The 22,135-nt window shown below is 42.3% G+C and overlaps 2 protein-coding genes across 10 annotated transcripts in view; both read left to right on the top strand.

Moving 5' to 3' along the window:
- Nucleotides 1-3,631: 3,631 nt before the first annotated feature.
- ZNF559 (zinc finger protein 559) lies at nt 3,632-21,750 on the top strand. 7 transcript variants are annotated; one of them, XM_030936025.1, is made up of 9 exons: nt 3,632-3,689; nt 8,709-8,933; nt 9,873-9,981; nt 10,264-10,382; nt 15,718-15,885; nt 16,417-16,505; nt 17,119-17,245; nt 19,019-19,101; nt 19,619-21,750. In XM_030936025.1, the coding sequence occupies exons 6-9, from the start codon at nt 16,473-16,475 to the stop codon at nt 20,984-20,986; spliced, it is 1,611 nt and encodes a 536-aa protein (XP_030791885.1). In that variant the 5' UTR covers nt 3,632-3,689; nt 8,709-8,933; nt 9,873-9,981; nt 10,264-10,382; nt 15,718-15,885; nt 16,417-16,472; the 3' UTR covers nt 20,987-21,750. The 7 variants fall into 7 exon arrangements, with proteins under 7 accessions (XP_030791885.1, XP_030791887.1, XP_030791886.1 ...); XM_030936027.1 differs by lacking the exon at nt 9,873-9,981 and having other exon boundaries at nt 10,284-10,382; XM_030936026.1 differs by lacking the exon at nt 9,873-9,981.
- Nucleotides 21,605-22,135, top strand: part of LOC104670512 (zinc finger protein 177) — a 36,467-nt gene continuing 35,936 nt past the window's right edge. For 2 of the 3 annotated variants that reach the window (XM_030936030.1, XM_030936029.1), the window contains exon 1: nt 21,649-21,690. The gene's annotated coding sequence lies outside the window, so the exon portion shown is untranslated. Of the gene's footprint in view, nt 21,691-22,135 lie in introns of all 3 variants that reach the window. The other variant, XM_030936032.1, reaches the window with a different exon arrangement.

The raw sequence follows: 22,135 nt of genomic DNA, 5'->3' as shown, positions 1-22,135 counted from the left end.
TACAGGATGCTCATCAATCGGGTTTATACCTATCCTCCACGTTGCTACAGCCCTGTACACAGGACACATTAATTTGCAACTCTAATATGAAACAGACTCTCCTTTCCATTCACTCAGTCCTTTTGGACCTTTCAGTTTTCCCTTTCATTGTTGTATTGATAACTTCTCATGTAGAGGGAAGTCATTGATAATTATTTAAATGCAACCTTTTACCTGGAAACTTGCTGAATTCTGATAGCTGTCAGTTTATTACTTGAAACATCAAATATGAATATTTTCTATGCTTTTCATTGTTTTAATATGTATAACTCGTTTCTTTTTCTTTTTGTGAGGCAATGTCTCAATCTATCGCCCAGTCTGGAGTGCAGTGGCGCGACTGTGGCTCATTGCAGCCTTGACTTCCCCAGCTCAAGTGACTGTCCCATCTCAGCCTCCCAAGCAGCTGGGACTATAGACGCATACCACCCCACCCAGCTATTTTTTATTTTTTATTTATTTATTTTTTTTGAGACAGAGTCTCCCTCTGTTGCCCAGACTGGAGTGCAGTGGCGCGATCTCAACTCACTGCAACCTTCGCCTCCTGGGTTCAAACGATCCTCCTGCCTCAGCCTCCCGAGTAGTTGGGATTACAGGCATGCGCCATGATGCCCAGCTAATTTTGTATTTTTAGTAGAGACGGAGTTTCTCCATGTTGGTCAGGCTGGTCTCAAACTCCCAACTTCAGGGGATCCACCCACCTTGGCCTCCCAAAGTGCTGGAATTACAGGTGTGAGCCACCGTGCCGGGCCCATAGCAGTGTTGTTAACATCACATAACCACTACCATGATGAAAGTAAACGGTTATTCTCAGTCCTCCAAAAAATTCTGTAGTGCTGCCTCTTTTTAGTCAAACTTTTCCCTCATCATGAATTCCTGCAATATTTCTTACAGTTTATTTTTCCAAAAATGTCTTACGCAGTATGTAGCATTCTGCTTTTCACAGAGCACAATGCATTTCAGATTAGTCATGTCATATTCTTGATTCACAGTGAAGAATGTCTATTGTTTGTTCCTTTCTGTTGCTGCGTAGTATTCCATGGCTTACATTTACTACCAGTTGTAGGACATTTGGGTTGTTTTCACTTTTTATGAATAAAACTGCTATATACATTCGTACATGAGGGTTTTTTTGGTGGCAAAATATATATAACATAAACGACACCATTTTAACTCTTTTTTTTTTTTTGGAGACGGAGTCTTGCTCTGTCACCCAGACTGGAGTGCAATGGCGTGATCTCTGCTCACTGCAACCTCTGCCTCCTGTGTTCAAGTATTTCTCCTGCCTCAACCTCCCAAGTAGCTGGGATTACAGGCACCCACCACCATGCCCAGCTAATTTGTGTATTTTTAGTAGAGACAGAGTTTCACCAGGTTGGCCAGGCTGGTCTCAAACACCTGACCTCAGGTGATCCATCCGCCTCAGCCTCCCAAAGTGCTGGAATTACAGGTGTGAGCCACCACACCCAGCCAAAAGTAGGCGTTTACTGTAGCAACAAAGCACTCCACAGGGTGAGAGTGGGCCTAAGCAAGAAGCTCAAAGTCCCTTTCACAAAGTTTTTTGGGGTTTAAGTACTCCTTTTGAGGTCCCTACTGGCTATCCCTTATCTGGATGGAGGATTTGGCCCCTGGCTGAATAGAGGCTGAGATGAATTGGCTTGCAGAAAACTAGAGGCTGGAGCAGACTGGTGCCCCACACAGATGAAGGGGGTAGCCCTTGCTTGGCCCACGGCCACTCCAAGGCACTTCCCCTTTCCATGTGAGACGTGGTGGAAGGAGGAGGATCATAGTGTTAGAAATGCTTGTTCCCCGGTGCAGTAAAGAAATAGAACTTGAACATAATTTAATTAGTTCAGCAAGGCCATTTTTTTACTTTCTGCAGAAAGGGTACACTTGCCAGCAGTTTTGCCACGAGAGTACACTGAACAAAGGAGACAGGGTCATTTATAACCTGACGCATCCATCCTACTGCTGTGTCCAGTTTCCATTGGCTGGAACAGGACCTCACATTCTGTTTGTCCTGATAGGCTAGCCACTTAGGACTTTTTAAAAGGCACAAAGGCAGAGGAGAACAAAGGAAGGAGGAAGTAACTTGTGGAATTCTGAGAAAGGTAAAAACACCTTCAGATAAGGAAGAGGAACAGGCTATGACCTAACGCTTGCTTGGACCAGTATAAGCATGCCAGGGCAAATATTTAGGCTAAATTGTGGGAGCTAAGAACATAAAGTACATTGATTGATTTCTTTATTAAGGCTAGCAGATATTTAAGAATGTTAGCACAGGTCTTTCAGTAAATTTTGCTTCTAAGAGAAGTTACTATTTATTCCTAATTAGATGGGCAGGAAAGTCGTTAAAGAGAACCTCTACCTTACTTTTTACAGTAGAGGGAGTAGCCTTTGATCTTGGGAAGATGGGGTTTTTCGTTTTGGTTTAGCTCCAGAAAGTTCATGTTAATTGGCCTTAGGTTCCCTGCCCCCAGCCCCAGGTGTTTTTTCTTTAATTTTAGGAAATTATTGCGAATTGGCCTTAGATTCCCCGACCCCAGATCTTGGTGTTTTGTCTGTTAGGAAGTCCGCATGAATCTTATCTATGCTCTTATCTACATGCTAATTTTTGTGGGTTTTTTTGGCTTTTTTAGATGGCTAGGGTTTTGCCATGTTGCCCAGGATGGTCTCGAACTCCTGAGCTCAAGTGATCTGCCTGCCTCAGCCTCCCAATGTGCTGGTATCACCGGTGTGAGCCATCAGGCCCGCCTCTATGTGCTAATTTTTGAACCAATTCCAAGTAATAGGAGCATTCCAGTCTCTGGGTGTGAGATGACCAAAAATCAAGTCCTTGTGAGGCAGAATAGTGTCTGGAGGCAGGGAACTTAAGGCTGTTTCATGCCGACGTCCTAGAACTAAATTGAAAGGAAAACCCTAACTTTCCTCGCCTAAGTAACAAAAGGACCAGAGGCTACTCCCTTTGACCTTTTCCGCTGGCAGATAGGAAATTGGCGGTCTGCAACAAATCAGACTGATGGCCAGTTGAGTCTTCGTTTGCAGAGAAGTGTAACTTTGTAACTTCACCCCAGCCTTTGATTGGTTGCTTTTTGCAACCAATCAGATGTTTGCACAGGAGTGTGACCTTTGAAACTTCACTTCAGCCTTTGGTTGGCTGCTTTCTGCAACCAATCAGACTGCGGGCAAACTTCATTTACAGGAGGTGAGCATGAAGTGGCCAATGGTAAACTTATAAGAGGTATTTGGACTCATGAAGATTCTGCATCAGGGCCCTCCAGCTGCTGCTTGGCCAGTTCCCACACTGTGGAGTATGCTTTCGTTTTCAACAAATCCCTGCTTTTGTACTTTTGTTGCTTCATTCTTTCTTTGCTTTGCTGGGCGTTTTGTCTAATTCTTTGTTCAAAACGCCAATAACCTGGACAGCTTGCAGTCAAGACCCTCTACCGGTGACACTTGCCCTTTTCCGGGAGTTAAACAGCATTTCCTCTCTGCTCTGGGCTGGAAAAAGCCGCAGCCGCTTATGGGCAGGGAACCCGAGGCCCCGCCCCATGTGGTCCTAGCCTCTGCGCGTGCGCAGCCTGTCTGCGTGTGCGCATGCGCATGCGCATAACGGCCGCCATCTTAACAGCGCGCTCCCGCTGGCGTGTGAGGTAAGTCTTGATTTCTCGGCGGCGTCTGGTCTTGTCCCGGTACGTCCACGTGGGAGTAGGTGAGTCGAAAGGGGAGATGCCCAGTGAAATGGAGCCTCTCCCGTGCACAGTCGGGCAGTTCGAGCGTCCTGTGGGCGCTCCCAAGTCGCGGCCCCTCCTCTGAAAGCCACAGTCAGGTCTGTCCTCAGGGGTCGAAGCGGCTGCACTGGGGCCTCCGCCCTGGAGGAGGCGGGGAGGGGCACGGCGTTTTCATTCGCCTTGTTCCCATCTGCAGAAGCCTCATAGGGCCGGGCGCGGCGACTTACGCCTGGCATCCCAGCGCTTTGGGAGGCTGAGGTAGGAGGTTTACTTGAGGCCAGTTCAAGACCCGGCAGGACAACATAGGGAGAGCCCCTCCCCCCCCAAAATCTAATGGGGGAAAAAAAAAAGCCTCTACATCCAGCGTTGTGCCTTTTCTCCAGAAGGAAGAGCATCTGTGCCTTCCTGTTCACGGTGACTTTCGCTTGGCGTCCTCCTGGCCTCACCAGCCGGGCAATTCTGTCGTGTCTGTTGAGCGCTTCATGCACTTGTTCTGGCTGTGGGTGTCGGATCTTGAAGTTTTAAGTTGTATCGAGGTGGAAAGAAACCTTTTCAGGTTGTTCGGGAGCACTTGGATCTGATACCATCGAATGCATGAGTGGGTAGATGAATGCACATAAATGTACAATTTACCATCGAGGAAAAACGCAGGACTGCTGAACTGTGGTTCCCGACCATCACCTCGATCTCACCCTAGCGCCCTGCAGATTCCCCCAGAGCCTCAAAGCAGGAGGGCGTCCCTAGAAACAAGATGCAGGGTGATTTACTAGCACGAGTGATTGCATTGATAATGAATGCGGAGATAACTTTCGGCAGGTGGGTTTTCTCCCAGCTACTCCTTTATAAGTCTTACCGAGGGCCAGGTGGTTCACACCTGTAATCCCAGCGTTTTGGGAGGCTGAGGCTGGAGGACCGCTTGAGCCCAGGCATTTGATGCTAACCTAGAAAAAATAGGGCAAACCCCTGTCTCTACTAAAAATTAAAAAAATTAGCTGGGCATGGTGGTGTGTGTCTGTGGTCACACCTACTTTGGAGGCGGAGGTGGGAGGATCACTTGAGCCTGGGAGGTCGAGGGTGCTGTGATTGTGTCACTGCACTCCAACTTGGGCGACAGGGTGAGACCCTGTCTCGAAAAAACAAAACAAATACCGAGCTAGAGAAAATCTGTAGCTCAAGTACAACAAATGTCTTTAGGGCGGGCGTGGTGGCTCACGCCTGCAATCCCAGCACGTTGGGAGGCTGAGGCTGGCGGATCACGAGATCAGGAGTTCGAGACCAGCCTGACCAACATGAAACCCTGTCTCTATTCAAAATACAAAAAATTAGCCAGGTGTGGGCGCCTGTAATCCCAGCTACTCAGGGGCCTGAGGTACGAGAATCGCTTGAACCGGGGAGGCAGTGGTTGCAGTGAGCCGAGATCGCGACAGTGCCGAGACTCTGTCTCAAAATAAATGAATAAATAAATAAATAAAACCCAAATGTCTTTAACCCTTAACCTACATTTACTAGTTGTTAAGATTTGTTTCATTTTTTTCTGTATATACTTTATGATGAGCCATTTAAATTGGAAATGAATGAACTTTCCCCTTTAATCTTAAGCGTGTATCTTATATACCTCCTAAAAGTGAAGACAAGCTTAAAATAAGACTACATTGTCCATTCTCACCCCCAAATCAAATCACATTTCCCCAGCTGTCCAAAAGTCGCCATTATGTTGCCAGGTTGTTTGCATGTTTTTAGATCTGTTAAATCCGTTTTTAACTAGTGACTAGTACCTGGGTTGTAAATGAATACTTCTTGGTGTCAAAAAATTACATAAACCCTCTAGGCGAAAGTGGGATATTTCAGTCTTTCTGATATTTTTTACTGATACAGTTTCAAACAGCAAATTTCTAATAACTGATTTTAGAGAACAAAGTTTCACAGTGAGTAAAAACGCAACAGTAACTCAAAAAAGTCATTAAAACTGCTTTGTTCCTTTTGTGGTAACCGTACAGCTGTTTTTTTCGTTTTTTGGGTTTGGGGTTTTAAGTTTTAAACTTTCCTTTTTTATTCCTGTGCTTACCCAATACAGCTTTTTAAACATCATAGTTATTACTCCTGTTTCATAAATGAAATGGCCTTGAGTGTATGTGGAGTCATATTTTTAAATTTTTTTATATTTATATACAATATGATTGATTTTTGTATTTAGTTTGAGAGTCTTTGTTTTTCACGTTTAATGTGTTTTCTTCCACTTTTAACCCACTGTAAAGTTAATATCTTACTCTATGCGATTAAAAAGTTTCTAGTAGGGCCGGGCGCGGTGGCTCAAGCCTGTAATCCCAGCACTTTGGGAGGCCGAGACGGGCGGATCACGAGGTCAGGAGATCGAGACCATCCTGGCTAACACGGTGAAACCCCGTCTCTACTAAAAAATACAAAAAACTAGCCAGGCGAGGTGGCGGGCGCCTGTAGTCCCAGCTACTCCGGAGGCTGAGGCAGGAGAATGGTGTGAACCCGGGAGGCGGAGCTTGCAGTGAGCTGAGATCCGGCCACTGCACTCCAACCTGGGCGACAGAGCCAGACTCCGTCTCAAAAAAAAAAAAAAAAAAAAAAAAAAAGAGTATATTGGTTAATTTCCACCTATTTCTAAATTTTCCAGTTTTTAGCCTGTTACTGATTTCTAGCTTCATACCATTATTTTCAGAAAAGATGGTTTTTATGATTTCAGTCTTATTAAATTTGTTAACTTGCTTTGTCACTCAACATTTTATCATCCTGGAGAATATTCCAGGATAATATTCTCCTGTGTGCTGGAGAAGAATGTATTTTGTACTGCTGTTGGATGGAATGTTCTGTTTCTACATCCATTTCATCTATATTGTTTTTCAAGGTCTATTTTCTTACTAATATTTTGTCTGGATGATCTAGTTGTTGTTGAAAGTGGAGTATTGAAGTCTCCTGCTATTATCATATTGCTTTTTCTTCTTTCAGATCCATTAATATTTGCTTTATGTATTATGAGCTCGCTACGTATATTGGTGTATAGGTACTTAAAACTTTTATATCCTTTTGATAAATTGGTCCCTTTATTATTATATAAGGACCTTTGTCTCTTGTGACAATTTTTGTCTTAACGTGTATTTTGTGTGATACAAGAATAGGGGCTCCTGTTGTCCTTTGGTTATCATTTGCATAGAATATCTTTTTCTAACCCTTGACATTTAGTCTGTGCCCATTAAAATTAAAATGAGTATCGTGTAGCCAGGAGATAGTTGGATGTTGTTTAGTTTGTTTTGAGACAGAGTCTCACTCTGTCGCCGAGGCTGGAGTGCAGTGGCTTGATCTCAGCCTACTGCATCCTCCGCCTCCCGGGTTCAAGCAATTCTTCTGCCTCAGCCTCCTGAGTACCTGGGACTGCAGGCATGCGCCACCATGCCTGGCTAATCGTTATGGTTTTTTTTTTTTTTTTTTTTGGAGACGGAGTCTTGCTGTGTCCACCAGGCTGGAGTGCAGTGGCGCGATCTCAGCTCACTGCAAGCTTCGCCTCCCGGGTTCACGCCATTCTCCTGCCTCAGCCTCCCGAGTAGCTGGGACTACAGATGCCCGCTACCGCGCCCGGCTAATTTTTTGTATTTGTAGTAGAGACGGGGTTTCACTGTGGTCTCGATCTCCTGACCTTGTGATCCACCCGCCTTGGCCTCCCAAAGTAATTTTTATGTTTTTAGTAGAAACAGGGTTTCACCATTATTGGTCAGGCTGGTCTCGAACTCCTGACCTCATCATCTGCCTGCCTCGGCCTCCCAAAGTGCTGGGATTACAGGCGTGAGCCGCCACGCCCCACCTGTTTGTTTGTTTTAACCATATTCAGCCATTCTGTGTCTTTTCATTGGGGAATTTAATTCATTTAAAGTAATTATTGATAGACGATGACTTGTAATTACCATTTAGTTCATTGTTTTCTGGCTGTCTTATAGTTCTTTTATTCCTGTCTTCTCTTGCAGTCTTTGCAATTGATAACTTTTTGAATATGCCATTTTACTGTCTCCTGGTTTGCAAGGTTTCTGCTGAGAAATCAATGGGTAATATTATGGAGATTTCTTTGTATGTAATGAGTCATTTTTCTCTTACTACTTTCGAAATTCTCTTTGTCTTTGCCTTTTGACAAGTTGACTGTAATGTGTCTCAGTTTAGATTTCTTTCAGTTGAACCTTTCTGGGAGCTTTGGGATTCATGAATATGGGTGCCTCTGTCTCCCCAGATTTGGAAGATTTATAGCTATTCTTTAAATAGGCTTTCCACTCATTACTGTTTCTGCTCCCTCTGTAACTTCTTTAATGCTTATATTCACTTGGCAGGGTTCCACAGGTTCTTTAGGCTTTCTTCACTCTTTTTCATTGTTTTTTCTTTTTGTTCCTCTGACTGACTGGAATCTATTTTTTATTTTGTTGATTCTTCCACTTGATGATATCTGCTCTTGGACCCCTCTAGTTAATATTTCAGTTCAGTTATTGTACTCTTCAGCTCCAGTATTTCTCTTTTGTTTTTTGTCATTTCAATCTCTGGGTTGAATTTCTCACTTCATTCATCTATTATTTTTCTGACCTCATATAGTTATGTATCTCTGCTGTAATTTAACTCACTGATCTTTAAGATGATTATTATGACTTCCTTCTCAGATGATTCACAGGTCTCCATTTCTTTTGGGTTGGCTACTGAATATTTGTTTTCTTCCTTTGTGTCATGGTTTCTTCTTGATTTTTCATGCTATTTGTAGGTTTGCTTTGCTGTCTGTGAATTGTAGTAGTAGGTATTTCTCTCAGTCTTTTATGAGTTAGTCTTGACTGGGAAAGACCTTCATCCATGAGCCGTGCTCCATATGAGACAAGATCAGGACTGACCCCTACAGGAGTGTACCATAAGGTTGGTGACAAGTACATCTTCTCTCTCTCTCCACAGAAAAGCGTCTCAGTCATACAGAGCAGATGTAAGAGGATGTCTGCCTCATTGCTTTCTCAGATGATCAGCACCTCAGTATGAGACAAGATGGCTACTAACTCCTTGGACCTCCTTGACCTCCTCTGAGAGGTCAGGAGGTCAAGTAGCCAATCTCACTTCTTCCCATGAAGAAATAATCAGTCAGAGCAACTGAGCTGAGCTGGTTTGGGGGAAGGGCTGATGAGGGTAAGTTGAAAATTGTTCTTACCCATATAAATGCAGCTGCTCTCAGTTTGTGCTCCTCTGGGGTTGCTTGCAATTATTAGTTTGATTATGGATTTATCTTCAAGGTATTTTGGTTCCAGTATTGTTGTTACGTGTTTCCATGAGTGAACAGAGAGGTAGGGCTTCCTACTCTGCCGTTTTACTGACATTCTCTGTGATATATTACTTATTGAATCTTAAAATACAAATAAGGTAGCTCTGAATTGCTAATTCAGACCCTTGTGGAAAGCAGATTTATTAACTGAGTTATTTTTGTGTGATTCTTTTATAATAATTTAGGCTTAGATTATATATTCAAAATACTGTTTTCCAAATTCACTTATATGAGTTATTTTTATCTTTCAATATGGTTTTGTTATTCATTTGTAATACAGTTAAAAAGCAACCATTTTTGTCACCTTAAAGTATAATGTTAGCTTTGGCGTTTTTGTAGATGCCCTTTATTAGGCTGAAAATTTTTCTTGGCCTTATTGAACTTCATTAAAAACAATCATGGTTAATGAATTTTGTCAAATTCCTTTTCTGCATCTCATGAGATCATCTGATTTTCTGGCCTGCCAATATGTTGCATTAAATTGATTTACATTTGAATACCTCGCATTTCTGGGATATGTTCTAACTTGATGTATTATCTCTTCATGTATAGAGGTATACGTATGTATGTGTGTATATATATCACTGTATTCATTTTGCTAAAATTTTATTAAGGGTTTGTATTAACTCTGCTCTGCAATCAGCCTGTGATAGCTGAGGGCCCAGAATGCCTTAAATGGATTTATCTTCACCCCTTTGCCCTGCCACTTGCTTTTGGGGATGGCTGCCTTGGTCATCAGGGAGACTACATGCACCTCAGTGATCCTGCCTTATCCCAGCCTTAAATATACTATGGTCTGATATTAGGTGAAGACTTGTGAGAGTCTGTGGATGGATTCATCACTGTGATTTCTGTAACTGAGATGTCTCAAAATTCTAATGTGGTCTATCAACCACACTCTGCTGTCAAAGTTTGGTAAGATTTAATGATGATTTCTTTATACCTTCATGTGTGGCAGATTCCTTCTCTCAGCACTCATCCGAGATTGAGAAAAATCATGGGTATATTCTTTCTTAGCGAAGCTTATTATTTAGGTGTATCTGCATTCTTGGCTCTCTGATGTATTTTTAAAAGGTATGATTTTATAGCTATGTGGCTTGTGTTTTAAGAGAGAAGGATCAACCCTTGGAAGTTTTACATTCTAATATGAATATATGAGAGCATTTATTTTGGTTTTTGTTTTGTTGTGTTTTTGAGACGAGGTCTCTGTTGCCCAGGCAGAAGTGCAGTGGCGAGATCACGGTTCACTGTGGCGTTGACCTCCCGAGACTCGGGTTTTCCTCCCACCTCAGTCCCCTGAGTAGCTTGGACTATAGGTGAGTGCTACCACACCTGGCGAATATTTGTATTTTTTGTAGAGACAGGATTTCACCATGTGTTGCCTAGGCTGGGCTCAAGCAGTCCACCTTCCTCAGCATCCCAGAGTGCTAGGATGAGCCACCATGCCCAGCCAGAAAATTTTAAAAATAGATATTTGTAGAGTTATACATCCAGGAGGATTTTTAGAAATGGGATTTCTAAGTCAAAGGGTAAATGCCTATATAATTTAACTACATGCTGCCAAATTCCCTAGTGTTTGTTTTTTTTTTTTTTTTTTTAATGAAGTTAAAAATAATTCCAAAGGAAGCTAGGCATAGTGGCTCACATATGTAATCCCAGCCGTTGGGGAGGCCAAGGCAGGAGAATCACTTGCGTCCAACCTGAGCAAGATAGCAAGACCTCACCTCTGCAGAAAACTAAAGAATTCGCTGGACATGGTGGCACATGCTTCTTGTTCTAGCTATTTGGGAGGCTGAGGCAGGATTGCTTGAGCCCTGCAGGTCAAGGCTGCAGTGAGCCAAGATTGTGCTACTGCACTTCAGTCTGGGCAACAGAACAGGGCCCTGTCCCCTACCCCCACCCAAAAACAATCCTGAGAATAAGAGGAGATAATTCCTACTTAGGTAACTGACAAAAAAAAAGGCTTATATCCAAAATATATTAAGAACTCTCTTACACATTAATTCCAAAAATTCAAACAATCCAGTAGAAAAATCGGTAAGAGGCTTGAGCAGGCTCTTCACAAAACTGACTGTGCTATGGATAATAAATATGAAAAATTGAAGTTTTTAATCCTCATTAATAATCAGGCAAATGGAAATTAAATCTGCCACTACACATGCATCAGAATGGCTAAATCCAAAAAAAGTTACAATACCAAATGTCGAAGAGAATTTAGAGCAACTAGAGTTTGCATATACTTTTAGTGTGTAAAGTAAAAATATGTTTTGAAAAACAATTTGGCATTGCATTCCAAATGTGAACTTAAGGATATACCCTTAAATACAACCATATAACATCATCGGCCGGGCGCGGTGGCTCAAGCCTGTAATCCCAGCACTTTGGGAGGCCGAGACGGGCGGATCACGAGGTCAGGAGATCGAGACCATCCTGGCTAACACAGTGAAACCCCGTCTCTACTAAAAATACAAAAACTAGCCGGGTGAGGTGGCGGGCGCCTGTAGTCCCAGCTACTCGGGAGGCTGAGGCGTGAGAATGGCGCAAACCCGGGAGGCGGAGCTTGCAGTGAGCTGAGATCCGGCCACTGCACTCCAGCCTGGGCGACAGAGCGAGATTCCGCCTCAAAAAAAAAAAAAAAAAAAAAAAAAAAAAAAATCATCATTTGAAGTAGCTCAGAATTAAGCAGCTCTAATGTCTATCTACAAGAATACATGAATAAACCATGCTATAATGGTTAAGTATCAGAAATATTTGGGACCAGAAGTGATTTGGATTTCAGATTTCTTCAGATTTTGCATTATTTGCATTATACTTCAGAAATTTAAAATGTTCCAGTGAGTATTTCCTTTTTGAGTGTCATGTCTATGCTCAAAAAGGTTTTTTTGGAGCATTTTGGATTTCAGATTTTCAGATTAGAGATACTCAACCTGTATTATGGAGTGCTTTTAGGTAAAAGGAAAAGAACTACAGCTCTTTGCAGCAGTGTGGATGACTCTCGTAAACATAATGTTGAATCAAAAAAGCTAGACATAAATAAATGATTTCATTTATAAAGTTTAAAAACAGACAAAATTAATCTATACTGTTAGAAGTGAGAATAGTGCTACCATTTGAGAAGAGGGGCAATGATTTAGATGTGTCGTGTGCATTGTGTAGAAATTAATGATGCATTATACCTTTGTAATTCTACACTTTTGTGAATATATATTTCAATTAAATGTTTAAAAAATTCAGGTGTCATTTCCAAGTGTTTGAAAGAGATTAGCAAAATGAATGTAAAGCAAACATAACAACACTAAAAGCAACATTTAATGGGAAAAAAAGTAAAACTGATCAGTAAATTCAAGTGATAGGTTTTTTTGTTTGTTTGTTTGAGATGGAGTCTTGCTCATCACCCAGGCTGGAGTGCAGTGGCGTGATCTCGGCTTACTGCAAGCTCCGCCTCCCAGGTTCATGCCATTCTCCTATCTCAGCCTCCCAAGCAGCTGGGACTACAGGTGCCTGCCACTGCGCCCGGCTAATCTTTTGCATTTTTAGCAGAGACGGGGTTTCACTGTGATAGCCAGGATGGTCTCGATCTCCTGACCTGGTGATCTGCCCGCCTCGGCCTCCCAAAGTGCTGCGATTACAGGTGTGAGCCACCGTGCCGGGCCAAGTGATAGGTTTTTTAGAAGTATAAAACTGGCTTGCCATGGCTGGTTGCGGTAATCCCAGCACTTTGGGAGGGCAAGGCGGGCGGATCACGAGGTCAGGAGATCGAGACCATCCTGGCTAACACAGTGAAACCCCGTCTCTGCTAAAAATACAAAACAAATAAGCCAGGCGTGGTGGCGGGCGCCTGTAGTCCCAGCTACTCTGGAGGCTGAGGTAGGAAAATGGTGTGAACCCGGGAGGCGGAGCTTGCAGTGAGCTGAGATGTCACCACTGCACTCCAGCCTAGGCGACAGAGCGAGACTCTGTCTCAAAAACAAACAAACAATTGGTTGGTCATGTGGCTAACACCTGTAATCCAGCACGTTGGGAGGTTAAGGCGGGCGAATCGCTTGAGCCCAGGAATTCAAGATCAGTCTTCCCAACATTGTGAGGAACCCCTTCTCCATTCCAGCCCTACCACCAATCTCTAGCTACCAAAAAAAATTTTTTTAATTGGCCAGGTGTGGTGGGGGCTTGTGCCTGAAGTCCTAGCTACTCAGAAAGCTGAGGCAGGAAGATTGCTTGAGCCCAGGAGTTCAAGGCTGCTGTGAGCTTGATCCTACTATTACACTCCAGCCTTGGGGACAGAGTGAAGCCCTGTCTCTCCCATACCCCCAGAAAAGTATAAAATAGATAAACTTTTGCATAATGTGTAATTCAGCATTTCATCCACCCCATACGTTTTCTTTTTTCTTTTTCTTCTTTTTTGTTGAGACAAGGTCTGGCTCTATCGCCCAGACTGGTGTGCAGTGGCATGATCTCGGCTCACTGCAACCTTTGCCTCCCAGGCTCAAGCCACCTTCCCACCTCCCAAGTAGCTGGTACTACAGACATGCACCACCACACGTGGCTAATTTTTGTGTTTTTTGTAGAGACGGGGTTTTACCATGTTGCCCAGGCTGGTCTCACACTTGTGAGCTCAAGTGATCTGCCCGCTTTGGCCTCCCATAGTGCTGGGATTACAGGCATGAGCCACACCCCATACATTTTCTACCCTCTGCTAGGACCTATGAATATTAAAAGAAAAACTTTAGATAAATGTAATAGTTAAGCATTAAAGGATTCGTGAATCAGGCAGCAGTCAAAACCAGAAGAGGTTCAGGGGCTCTGCTGTAGCAGCATGCCCAACTGGGTTTTATAGACTGAATGTGGAAGCAAAGTAAAGAAATTACTTAATTGGCTACAGCTAGGCGTTAGCCTTGTCAGTATTCTGAGTTTCTTTTGTGAACCACTAGTGTTACTCTATTACTTTGGATAAAAAGTTGAGTGTCAATTTTTTAGGCAAGCCAGATGTCAGTTTTCAAGTGTCTTATGGTTACTTTCTTCTATTTTCTTGCCCAGAACCAGTTCTGAGTCTGTAAATATACATTTATATGTGTGTGTGGTAGGAGAGGTGGAGGATGATATTACTTATCCATTCGTCTACTTTTTTCCATAGCACTTGTCACCAATTGACATAGTACATATTTATGGCCGGGCACGGTGGCTCACGCTTATAATCCCAGCACTTTGGGAGGCCAAGGCAGGCGGATCACCTGAGTTCGGGAGTTCGAGACCAGCCTGACTAACATGGGGAAACCCTGTCTCTACTAAAAATACAAAATTAGCTGGGCGTGGTGGCACATGCCTGTAATCCCAGCTACTTGGGAGGCTGAGGCAGGAGAATTGCTTGAACCCGGGAGGGCAGAGGTTGCAGTGAGCTGAGATTGCCCCACTGAACTCCAGCCTGGGCAACAAGAGCGAAACTCCATCTCAAAAAAAAAAAAAAAAACTTATTTATGTGTTTATTATCTACTTAGCACTTTAGAATGTGAGATACCTAAGATCTAGTACATTTTTTGTATAGTTGACTATCCTAAGTGTCTAGTATATTACCTTACGAAGATAAGGTCCTTCATAAATATTTGTAGAGTGAATGAAAGCATAAGCCAGAAATAAGGACTTGAAGGGAAGCCACCTGGCCTACGTGACTTTGCCAGCTGGAGGAGCTAAAGATGTCTAAATTCAATAAACCGTTTGTGTTGGGAGTCCTCAAGACCACCACCCTCATGCTCAATGATAGAAGCACTCACAGGACTCAGAAGCTATTAAACCTACACTTATGGTTTATTACAATAAAAGGGTACAGATTAGAATCTGCAAAGGGAAAAGATGAATGAAGTGTGGAAGAAACCGGGCTTCTCTCCCGTGTAGTCACATGGACAGTGCTTAATTCTCCTAGTAAAAGTGTGTAGTATTCATGTAAACTGTTGCCAACTAGGGAAGCTCACCTGAGCTTTGGTGTCCAGGATTTTTACCAAGGCTTAGTCCCGTAGGCATACAGCACCTGAATGACTTACTTCATACACTTATGTCCAGCCCGTCAACAGTTCAAATTCATGCGTTATTGCCAGCAGCCTCAGGCATACAAAAACAAGCCTTCAGCATAAATCATATGGTTAGCATACACAATCTGGTCACAGTAATGTAGTTTGGCTCAATAGCTCAACCATACAAAAATATACACTTATCAGGCAAGATATTCCACAGGCTAACAGGTCATCTCTCACAAACTGAGCCAAGTGTCAGTCCTGAAGACAGATCTTTCTCAGGGGAGTGCAGGGTTTGGGCATCCCAGGCCTGTTGAGTTAACCTTTCCGCACATCATTTCATGACCATCTCATGGTCACGTTGGAGAATAAGAAGAACCTCAAGAGTTTAGGTTTGTTAGTCAGAGTAACCTGCATTCTTATCCTGGCTCACAGTTCCTAATTGGTGATGTTGGGTCAGTTAGTGTCTGAGCTTATTAGGTTTCCTTAACTAATACGATAGTAACAAAAACTGCTTTGATAATTATATGAACTTATCCTACCACTGTTTCCGACACATGGGTACCAGGTAAATGGCATTTGTTATTATTTATGTCCACGTGGCATAATACTGTAGTGGCATTCACATGAACAACTTTATCTTCTGCAGAGAGATGGCTAATGAATGGCTCTTGATGATAGATGAGTAATGCCTGTTGCTTAAAGATTGATGGTATGAGACAAGACTCCCATTACTACTTAATCAAGAGGAATTGAGATTGACCTACTCATAAGTTCAGACAATGTCTTGAAGAGACTTTGGGAACAAGATATTCAGGTACATTTCACTGTTAGACTCACAGGATGCTGGCCATTGATCTTTCCCTTTGTGGTAAGTCCATGTTAATGGTCCTTCGAGACCCTGCTTTAACCAGTCTGTGAACAGCTTGTCTTGTGATTAGGGTTTAGAGTCTAAATGGCCCTGCTTTTGAGATATCTAGAAGGGGCTAAAGTAGATATGAATATTCTGTGGTCTGAATCCTGGGATTTGGGAAGGAGGGGTAAGTACGCAGGCTTTTGTGGAAGATGTTCAGCTTAATCACATGATGAGTTTCATTTTTGGCAAATAAGGAAAATGTTAACTTCTCCAGACTTTTTATTCCTTATAAAATGGGATTGTTAAACTCATTCTCCTCATCATCAAAGCCTGAAGCATATTTTCTGGCTTCAGGTGAGACACGCTGCTCAGGCATTTTATTGTAATAATGAATGTGTGTCCGCTTAGTATTAGTATGAGGTGGCTTCTTGGCTTGTGAGTATGGAAGCTATCAGCAGCCTGGATTCTCAGGTTTTATTTCTTCTTCTCAAGATCATCTTTCTCAAGACTTTTTCTGTCTTCATGAGGCAAAATTTGAAGAGGAAAGGATGGTGGCTGGGTGGTTGACAAATTACTCTCAGGTAAGTAGGAAATTGCTTTTTCTGTAGAAGCATATGCTTCTTATTACCATATAGATGTGTTTTCTCCTAGTGGAACAGAGCTCCTACAAGTAAAGAGGGTCTGCTTAGGGACTACATCTCTCATCAAACTCCTTCGGACCACAGGCCTCTCACGTGGTTAACAGATTTCACTGGGAAATGATCCTACTATCCCAGTGTTTACTAATTCAGTCTGACTCTCATCCATGCTGATTATATGCTTTCATTTTGCTGTGATAGACAGGGAGAGAATATACTTGTGTTTCTCCAAATTTGTGCTGTCACTAGAGCATTTATTTGGGTGTCTATAATGTACTCAGGATTGTGATAAAACCTGTCAATAGTGAACAATAAGAAGTCACAATCTAGTTGTGCTGAGATATATTCAGTTAGGTGAAAGAGGTGCTCTTCAAGCCGTGTGACTAGATGAGATCACCAGTGAATATGTACAGACAGAGGAGAAGAAAGTGGGGACTGTCAAGTGATAGGGGACCAAAGAGTCTTGTCAAGGCATGCCAAGACAAGGTCCCTCATTGTCCAGTCAACATAGTGGAGAAGGTACTTGCTTGATGCCAGCATGTGTGTGATGGTTTAGGACTCAGTGACCTTTGAGGATGTGGCTGTGGACTTCACCCAGGAGGAGTGGACTTTGCTGGATCAAACTCAGAGAAACTTGTACAGAGATGTGATGCTGGAGAACTACAAGAATCTAGTTGCAGTAGGTAAGGCTGGTACCATTCTTTTCATTTAGTTTTTTTTCTGGAACAAATATGTCTTAAGTAACTATATTCTAGGTTCTCTGCTTGTTAATGGGCTGCATTGGTAAACAGGCGAAACATGTTTCCATCTCATAGACCTTATTGCCTAGTGATTTTTCTGATGAGATTGAACATCTATTCATTGTTCTGGCTTTGTTTTCTCCATGGATAAAAGACTTAGAGCTTCTTGAATATGTATACGAGCTTGAGCCTGGGTTGCATGGGAAGAATTGCTAGCCCTTTTGGTACACAGTGAATGAGAAAAGAGTATTTGCAGTTTAGGTTCACTTGAAAGTTTTTGTTATGAACATTGTGCTGTTTAAGTTATACCTGAGAGGGTTCAGAATGCCCAAACAGCAAAATCTTAGCCCTTAATTCATGGAAGCATTTGTTATCCCTTGCACATTCTTTCTTTCTTTCTTTTTTTTTTTTTTTTTTTGAGACAGAGTCTCACTCTGTCGCCCAGGCTAGAGTGCAGTGGCATCTCAGCTCACCGCAAGCTCCGCCTCCTGGGTTCACGCCATTCTCCTGCCTCAGCCTCCAGAATAGCTGGGACTACAGGTGCCCACCACCACGCCCAGCTAATTTTTTTGTGGGTTTTTTTTGGTATTTTTAGTACAGGCGGGGTTTCACCGTGTTACCCAGGATGGTCTTGATCTCCTGACCTCGTGATCCGCCCGCCTTGCCCTTCCAAAGTGCTGGGATTACGGGCTTGAGCCACTGCGCCCGGCCATCCCTTGCACATTCTAACATCATTCATCTTTCTCCGAGAGCAGGGTACTAGCTATGCAGACATGGTTTGACTTTTCAGGTGAAACAAGGAGAGTTAAAGACAGTGCAGAAAATTCTCCAAGATGAGAGAAAAGACAGATGTGATTATTTGTGAGAAACAGCCCTGATCTATGAGAGGTGCAGTCTGTTTATAAATGTTAAGTAGGAAGGTTTTGAAAGTGTACTTTTTTGGGGAGAATATCAGGGCCAATTGATTTCTGTGGTTCCTTGGGTACCTTAACTTCTCTTTCTCTTTCACTTTCCATCCGTCTTGGAAACTTTCTTTTGCCCTGACATTAAGATCTGTCTCATTTCTTCTTTAAATTTATAATTTGCATTTAGCTCTGTATCCATTTCCTTTCAACTTTGTTTCACTGGCTGTACCTCTTTTTTGTTCACTATAAAGTCTCAGTGTTTAGAGAACCATTTCTTTGTTGTTGTTGTTGTTGTTGTTGTTGTTTTTTAGAGACGGAGTCTCACTCTGTCAGTTCATTGCAACCTCTGCCTCCGAGGTTCTAGCGATTCCCCTGCCTCAGCCTCCCGAGTAGCTGGGACTACAGGTGCGTGCCACCTTGCCTGGCTAATTTTTTTTTTTGTATTTTAGTAGAGACGTGGTTTCACCATGTTGGCCAGGATGGTCTCAATCTCCTGACCTCGTGATCTCGTGATCTGCCTTTCTTGGCCTCCCGAAGTGCTGGGATTACAGGCGTGAGCCACAACCCCCAGCCTAGAGAACCATTTCTTAGTGAATCACCTGCCAACTTGACCTCAGTACCTTACTGTTGCTAGACTCTTTATTACATCCAAGTTTCTCAATTTCTGTTTCCCTTTCTCTAAAAAAAAAAAAAACTGTATTTCAAGCCAGTGTTTGAAACTACAGTACACTCTAGTCTTGCATTTTTAACACCCTTTTTAAAATCATTATTTCTCTAAGAACTTAAAATTTTTTTTTTCATCTTATTTCAGATTGGGAGAGTCATATTAATACCAAACGGTCAGCACCTCAGCAGAATTTTTTGCAGGGGAAAACATCCAGTGTGGTGGAAATGGTAAGATTCAGAAGGTATAATTTATTGCCTTCCATGCTAGAGGAAGATTGGAAATTCCATAAAATGGAAAAGCTGCACAATAACCTTGAGACATTTGAGACTAGTGTTTTTCACCCAAAAATAATCTGTCTCTTGGAGACACTGTGGATCATGAGTTTGACAAACACTCTAAACATCCCTCAAAATATATTTGCTTACGTATTTCCTTCAACTAAACATTCCCATATAGGTATCTGAGATGTTTTTGATAAATAATTCACTCTTGGGCCATTATCAGCTAAGCTCTGTTTAGAAGCCCTGTGAAAGTAAAGAATGTAACAGAACTTCCTGCAGTCACTTTGTTTCACTTGAAAGCACTCAGATCTGAACCATGCATTGCAATGAAAATGGCAGGAACAAACAATTTCAATTATACTAACTTATTTTCCATGCATAACAGAATTGAGAGTAAAAGGGAGAATCTGAATGAAATAAATGTGAAAAACTTGTATGAATCATCATTAATTTTCACCAACAGGAGAGAAACCATTTTGGAGAGGAACTATTTGACTTTAACCAATGTGAAAAAGCCTTGTGTGAACACTCATGCCTTAAGACTCACAGGAGAACCTACTTTAGAAAGAAAACCTGTGAGCATAATCAGTGTGAAAAAGCCTTCACAAAACCCTCTACTTTACACAAGAAAACTGATACTGGAGAAGAACTTCCTAACTGTAATCAATGTGAAACAGCCTTCAGCCAACATCTACGTCTTGTTTGCAAGAAAACTAGCCAAAATCTACATCTTGTTTGCAAGAAAACTCACACTCAAGAGAAACCATACAAATGCAGTGACTGTGAAAAAGGCTTACCTTCCACCTCACACCTCAGAGAATGTGTAAGAATTTATAGTGGAGAGAGACCATATACTCATAAGGAGTATGTCAAAACCTTTTCTGATTCTACAGGCCTTTTTGTACACATGCAAACTCAAGATGCAGAAAAATTCTATGAATGTAAAGCATGTGGGAAAGCCTTCACTCAGTCTTCATATCTTACTCAACATTTAAGAACTCATAGTAGAGTGTTACCTATAGAACATAAGAAATTTGGCAAAGCCTTTGCTTTTTCCCCAGAACTTGCTAAACATACGAGACTTAGAACTAGAGGGAAACACTATGTTTGTAATGAATGTGGCAAAGAGTTTACTTGTTTCTCAAAACTCAACATTCACATAAGGGTTCACACTGGAGAAAAACCATATGAGTGCAATAAATGTGGGAAGGCCTTCACTGATTCTTCAGGTCTTATAAAACACAGGCGAACTCACACTGGAGAAAAGCCTTATGAATGTAAGGAATGTGGGAAAGCTTTCGCTAACTCTTCACATCTTACTGTACATATGAGAACTCACACTGGTGAGAAGCCTTATCAATGTAAGGAATGTGGGAAAGCCTTTATTAATTCCTCTTGCTTTAAAAGTCACATGCAGACTCATCCTGGTGTAAAACCCTATGACTGTCAACATTGTGGGAAAGCCTTTATTCGATCCTCGTTTCTTATTCGACATTTAAGAAGTCACAGTGCGGAAAGGCCTTTTGAATGTGAAGAATGTGGGAAAGCCTTTAGATACTCCTCGCACCTTAGTCAACATAAAAGAACACACACAGGGGAGAAGCCATATAAATGTCAAAAGTGTGGGCGAGCCTTCGCTATCTCATCAGGCCTTACAGTACACATGAGAACTCACACTGGCGAACGGCCCTTTGAATGTCAGGAATGTGGGAAAGCCTTTACTCGGTCCACGTATCTTATTCGACATATAAGAAGTCACAGTGTGAAGAAACCATATAAGGAATGTGGGCAGACCTTTAGTAATTCCTCATGCCTCACTGAATGTGTGTGAATTGGGGCTGATATTTGGAAAGAATGTGGTAAAGCCACTACTTCGTCACACTTACTGAACATGTACTCAAGTGGCAGTGTACACAGTCATAAGGAATGTGTGAAGCCTTTCTTGGTGTCTCAGATCTCAACAATTCCAATAGAAGAGAAGACATGAATGTAAGGAATGTGGGAAAGTCTTGACTCCTTCCATCGGCCGTACTTACTATTCATGTGTCTGTGCATCCTGGGAAACAAACTGAATGTAGAAAACCATCAGTCCATGCTTACTGAGTCTGTTTGAACTCATGCTGGAGAGAAATGCTGTGAATGTGAGGAAGGTGGAAAAGCTTTCATTATTTTCCTCAGGCCTTACTGAGCTTGTGAGCACACTGGATGTAAATGCACATCCTCTGGATGTAAGGAATGTGTTGAAACCTTTTGCTCTGCCTTATACCTTAATATTCAACTGTGATCTCACAAGTGTTAAAATCTTGAATGTAAGATGTGTGGAGATTCTTCTTTGTTTTTAGCTTCCACTTTGGGAACGTGTCAAAGCACACATTGGGAAGTGCCGTGAGTGAAAGAGATGTTGGAAAGCCCTTGAACTTGGTCATTAGGAAACATCCACACTGAAGAGGAACTCGACTATGGAAGGTCAAAAAGGCTGTATTAATTTAGATGCAAAAAGTCACATTAGAGGAATGCCATATCAGAATGCTTTTGGTAAATATACATGTTTTAAAGAGGTATATATTATTAATAAAAATATCTAGCTGGTCTGAAGATACTGAGTTATCTCAATTGTTCACGGTTACAGATGGAACTTTTAATTATTTAGGAGTTCCACTCTTTCCCTCATTTGTCAGTACTACACTTCACTAGTCTTTAAAACAATTTTAGGCTGGGCGCAGTGGCTCATGCCTAAAATCCCAGCACTTTGAAAGGCCAAAGCGAGTGGATCATTTGAGGTCAGGAGTTTGAGGCCAGCCTGGCCAAGATGGTGAATCCCCATCTCTACTAAAAATACAAAAATTAGGCATGGTGGTACGTGCCTGTAATCCCAGCTACTCGAGAGGTCAGGGCAGGAGAATTGCTTGAACCTGGGAGGCAGAAGTTGCAGTGAGCTGAGATCATGCCACTGCACTACAGCCTGGGCGATGTGATGAGA

Source organism: Rhinopithecus roxellana, chromosome 8 (genome assembly GCF_007565055.1).
Source record: "Rhinopithecus roxellana isolate Shanxi Qingling chromosome 8, ASM756505v1, whole genome shotgun sequence".
Classification (NCBI taxonomy): Eukaryota; Metazoa; Chordata; class Mammalia; order Primates; family Cercopithecidae; genus Rhinopithecus; species Rhinopithecus roxellana.
This window is presented reverse-complemented; position numbering and strand designations above follow the sequence as displayed.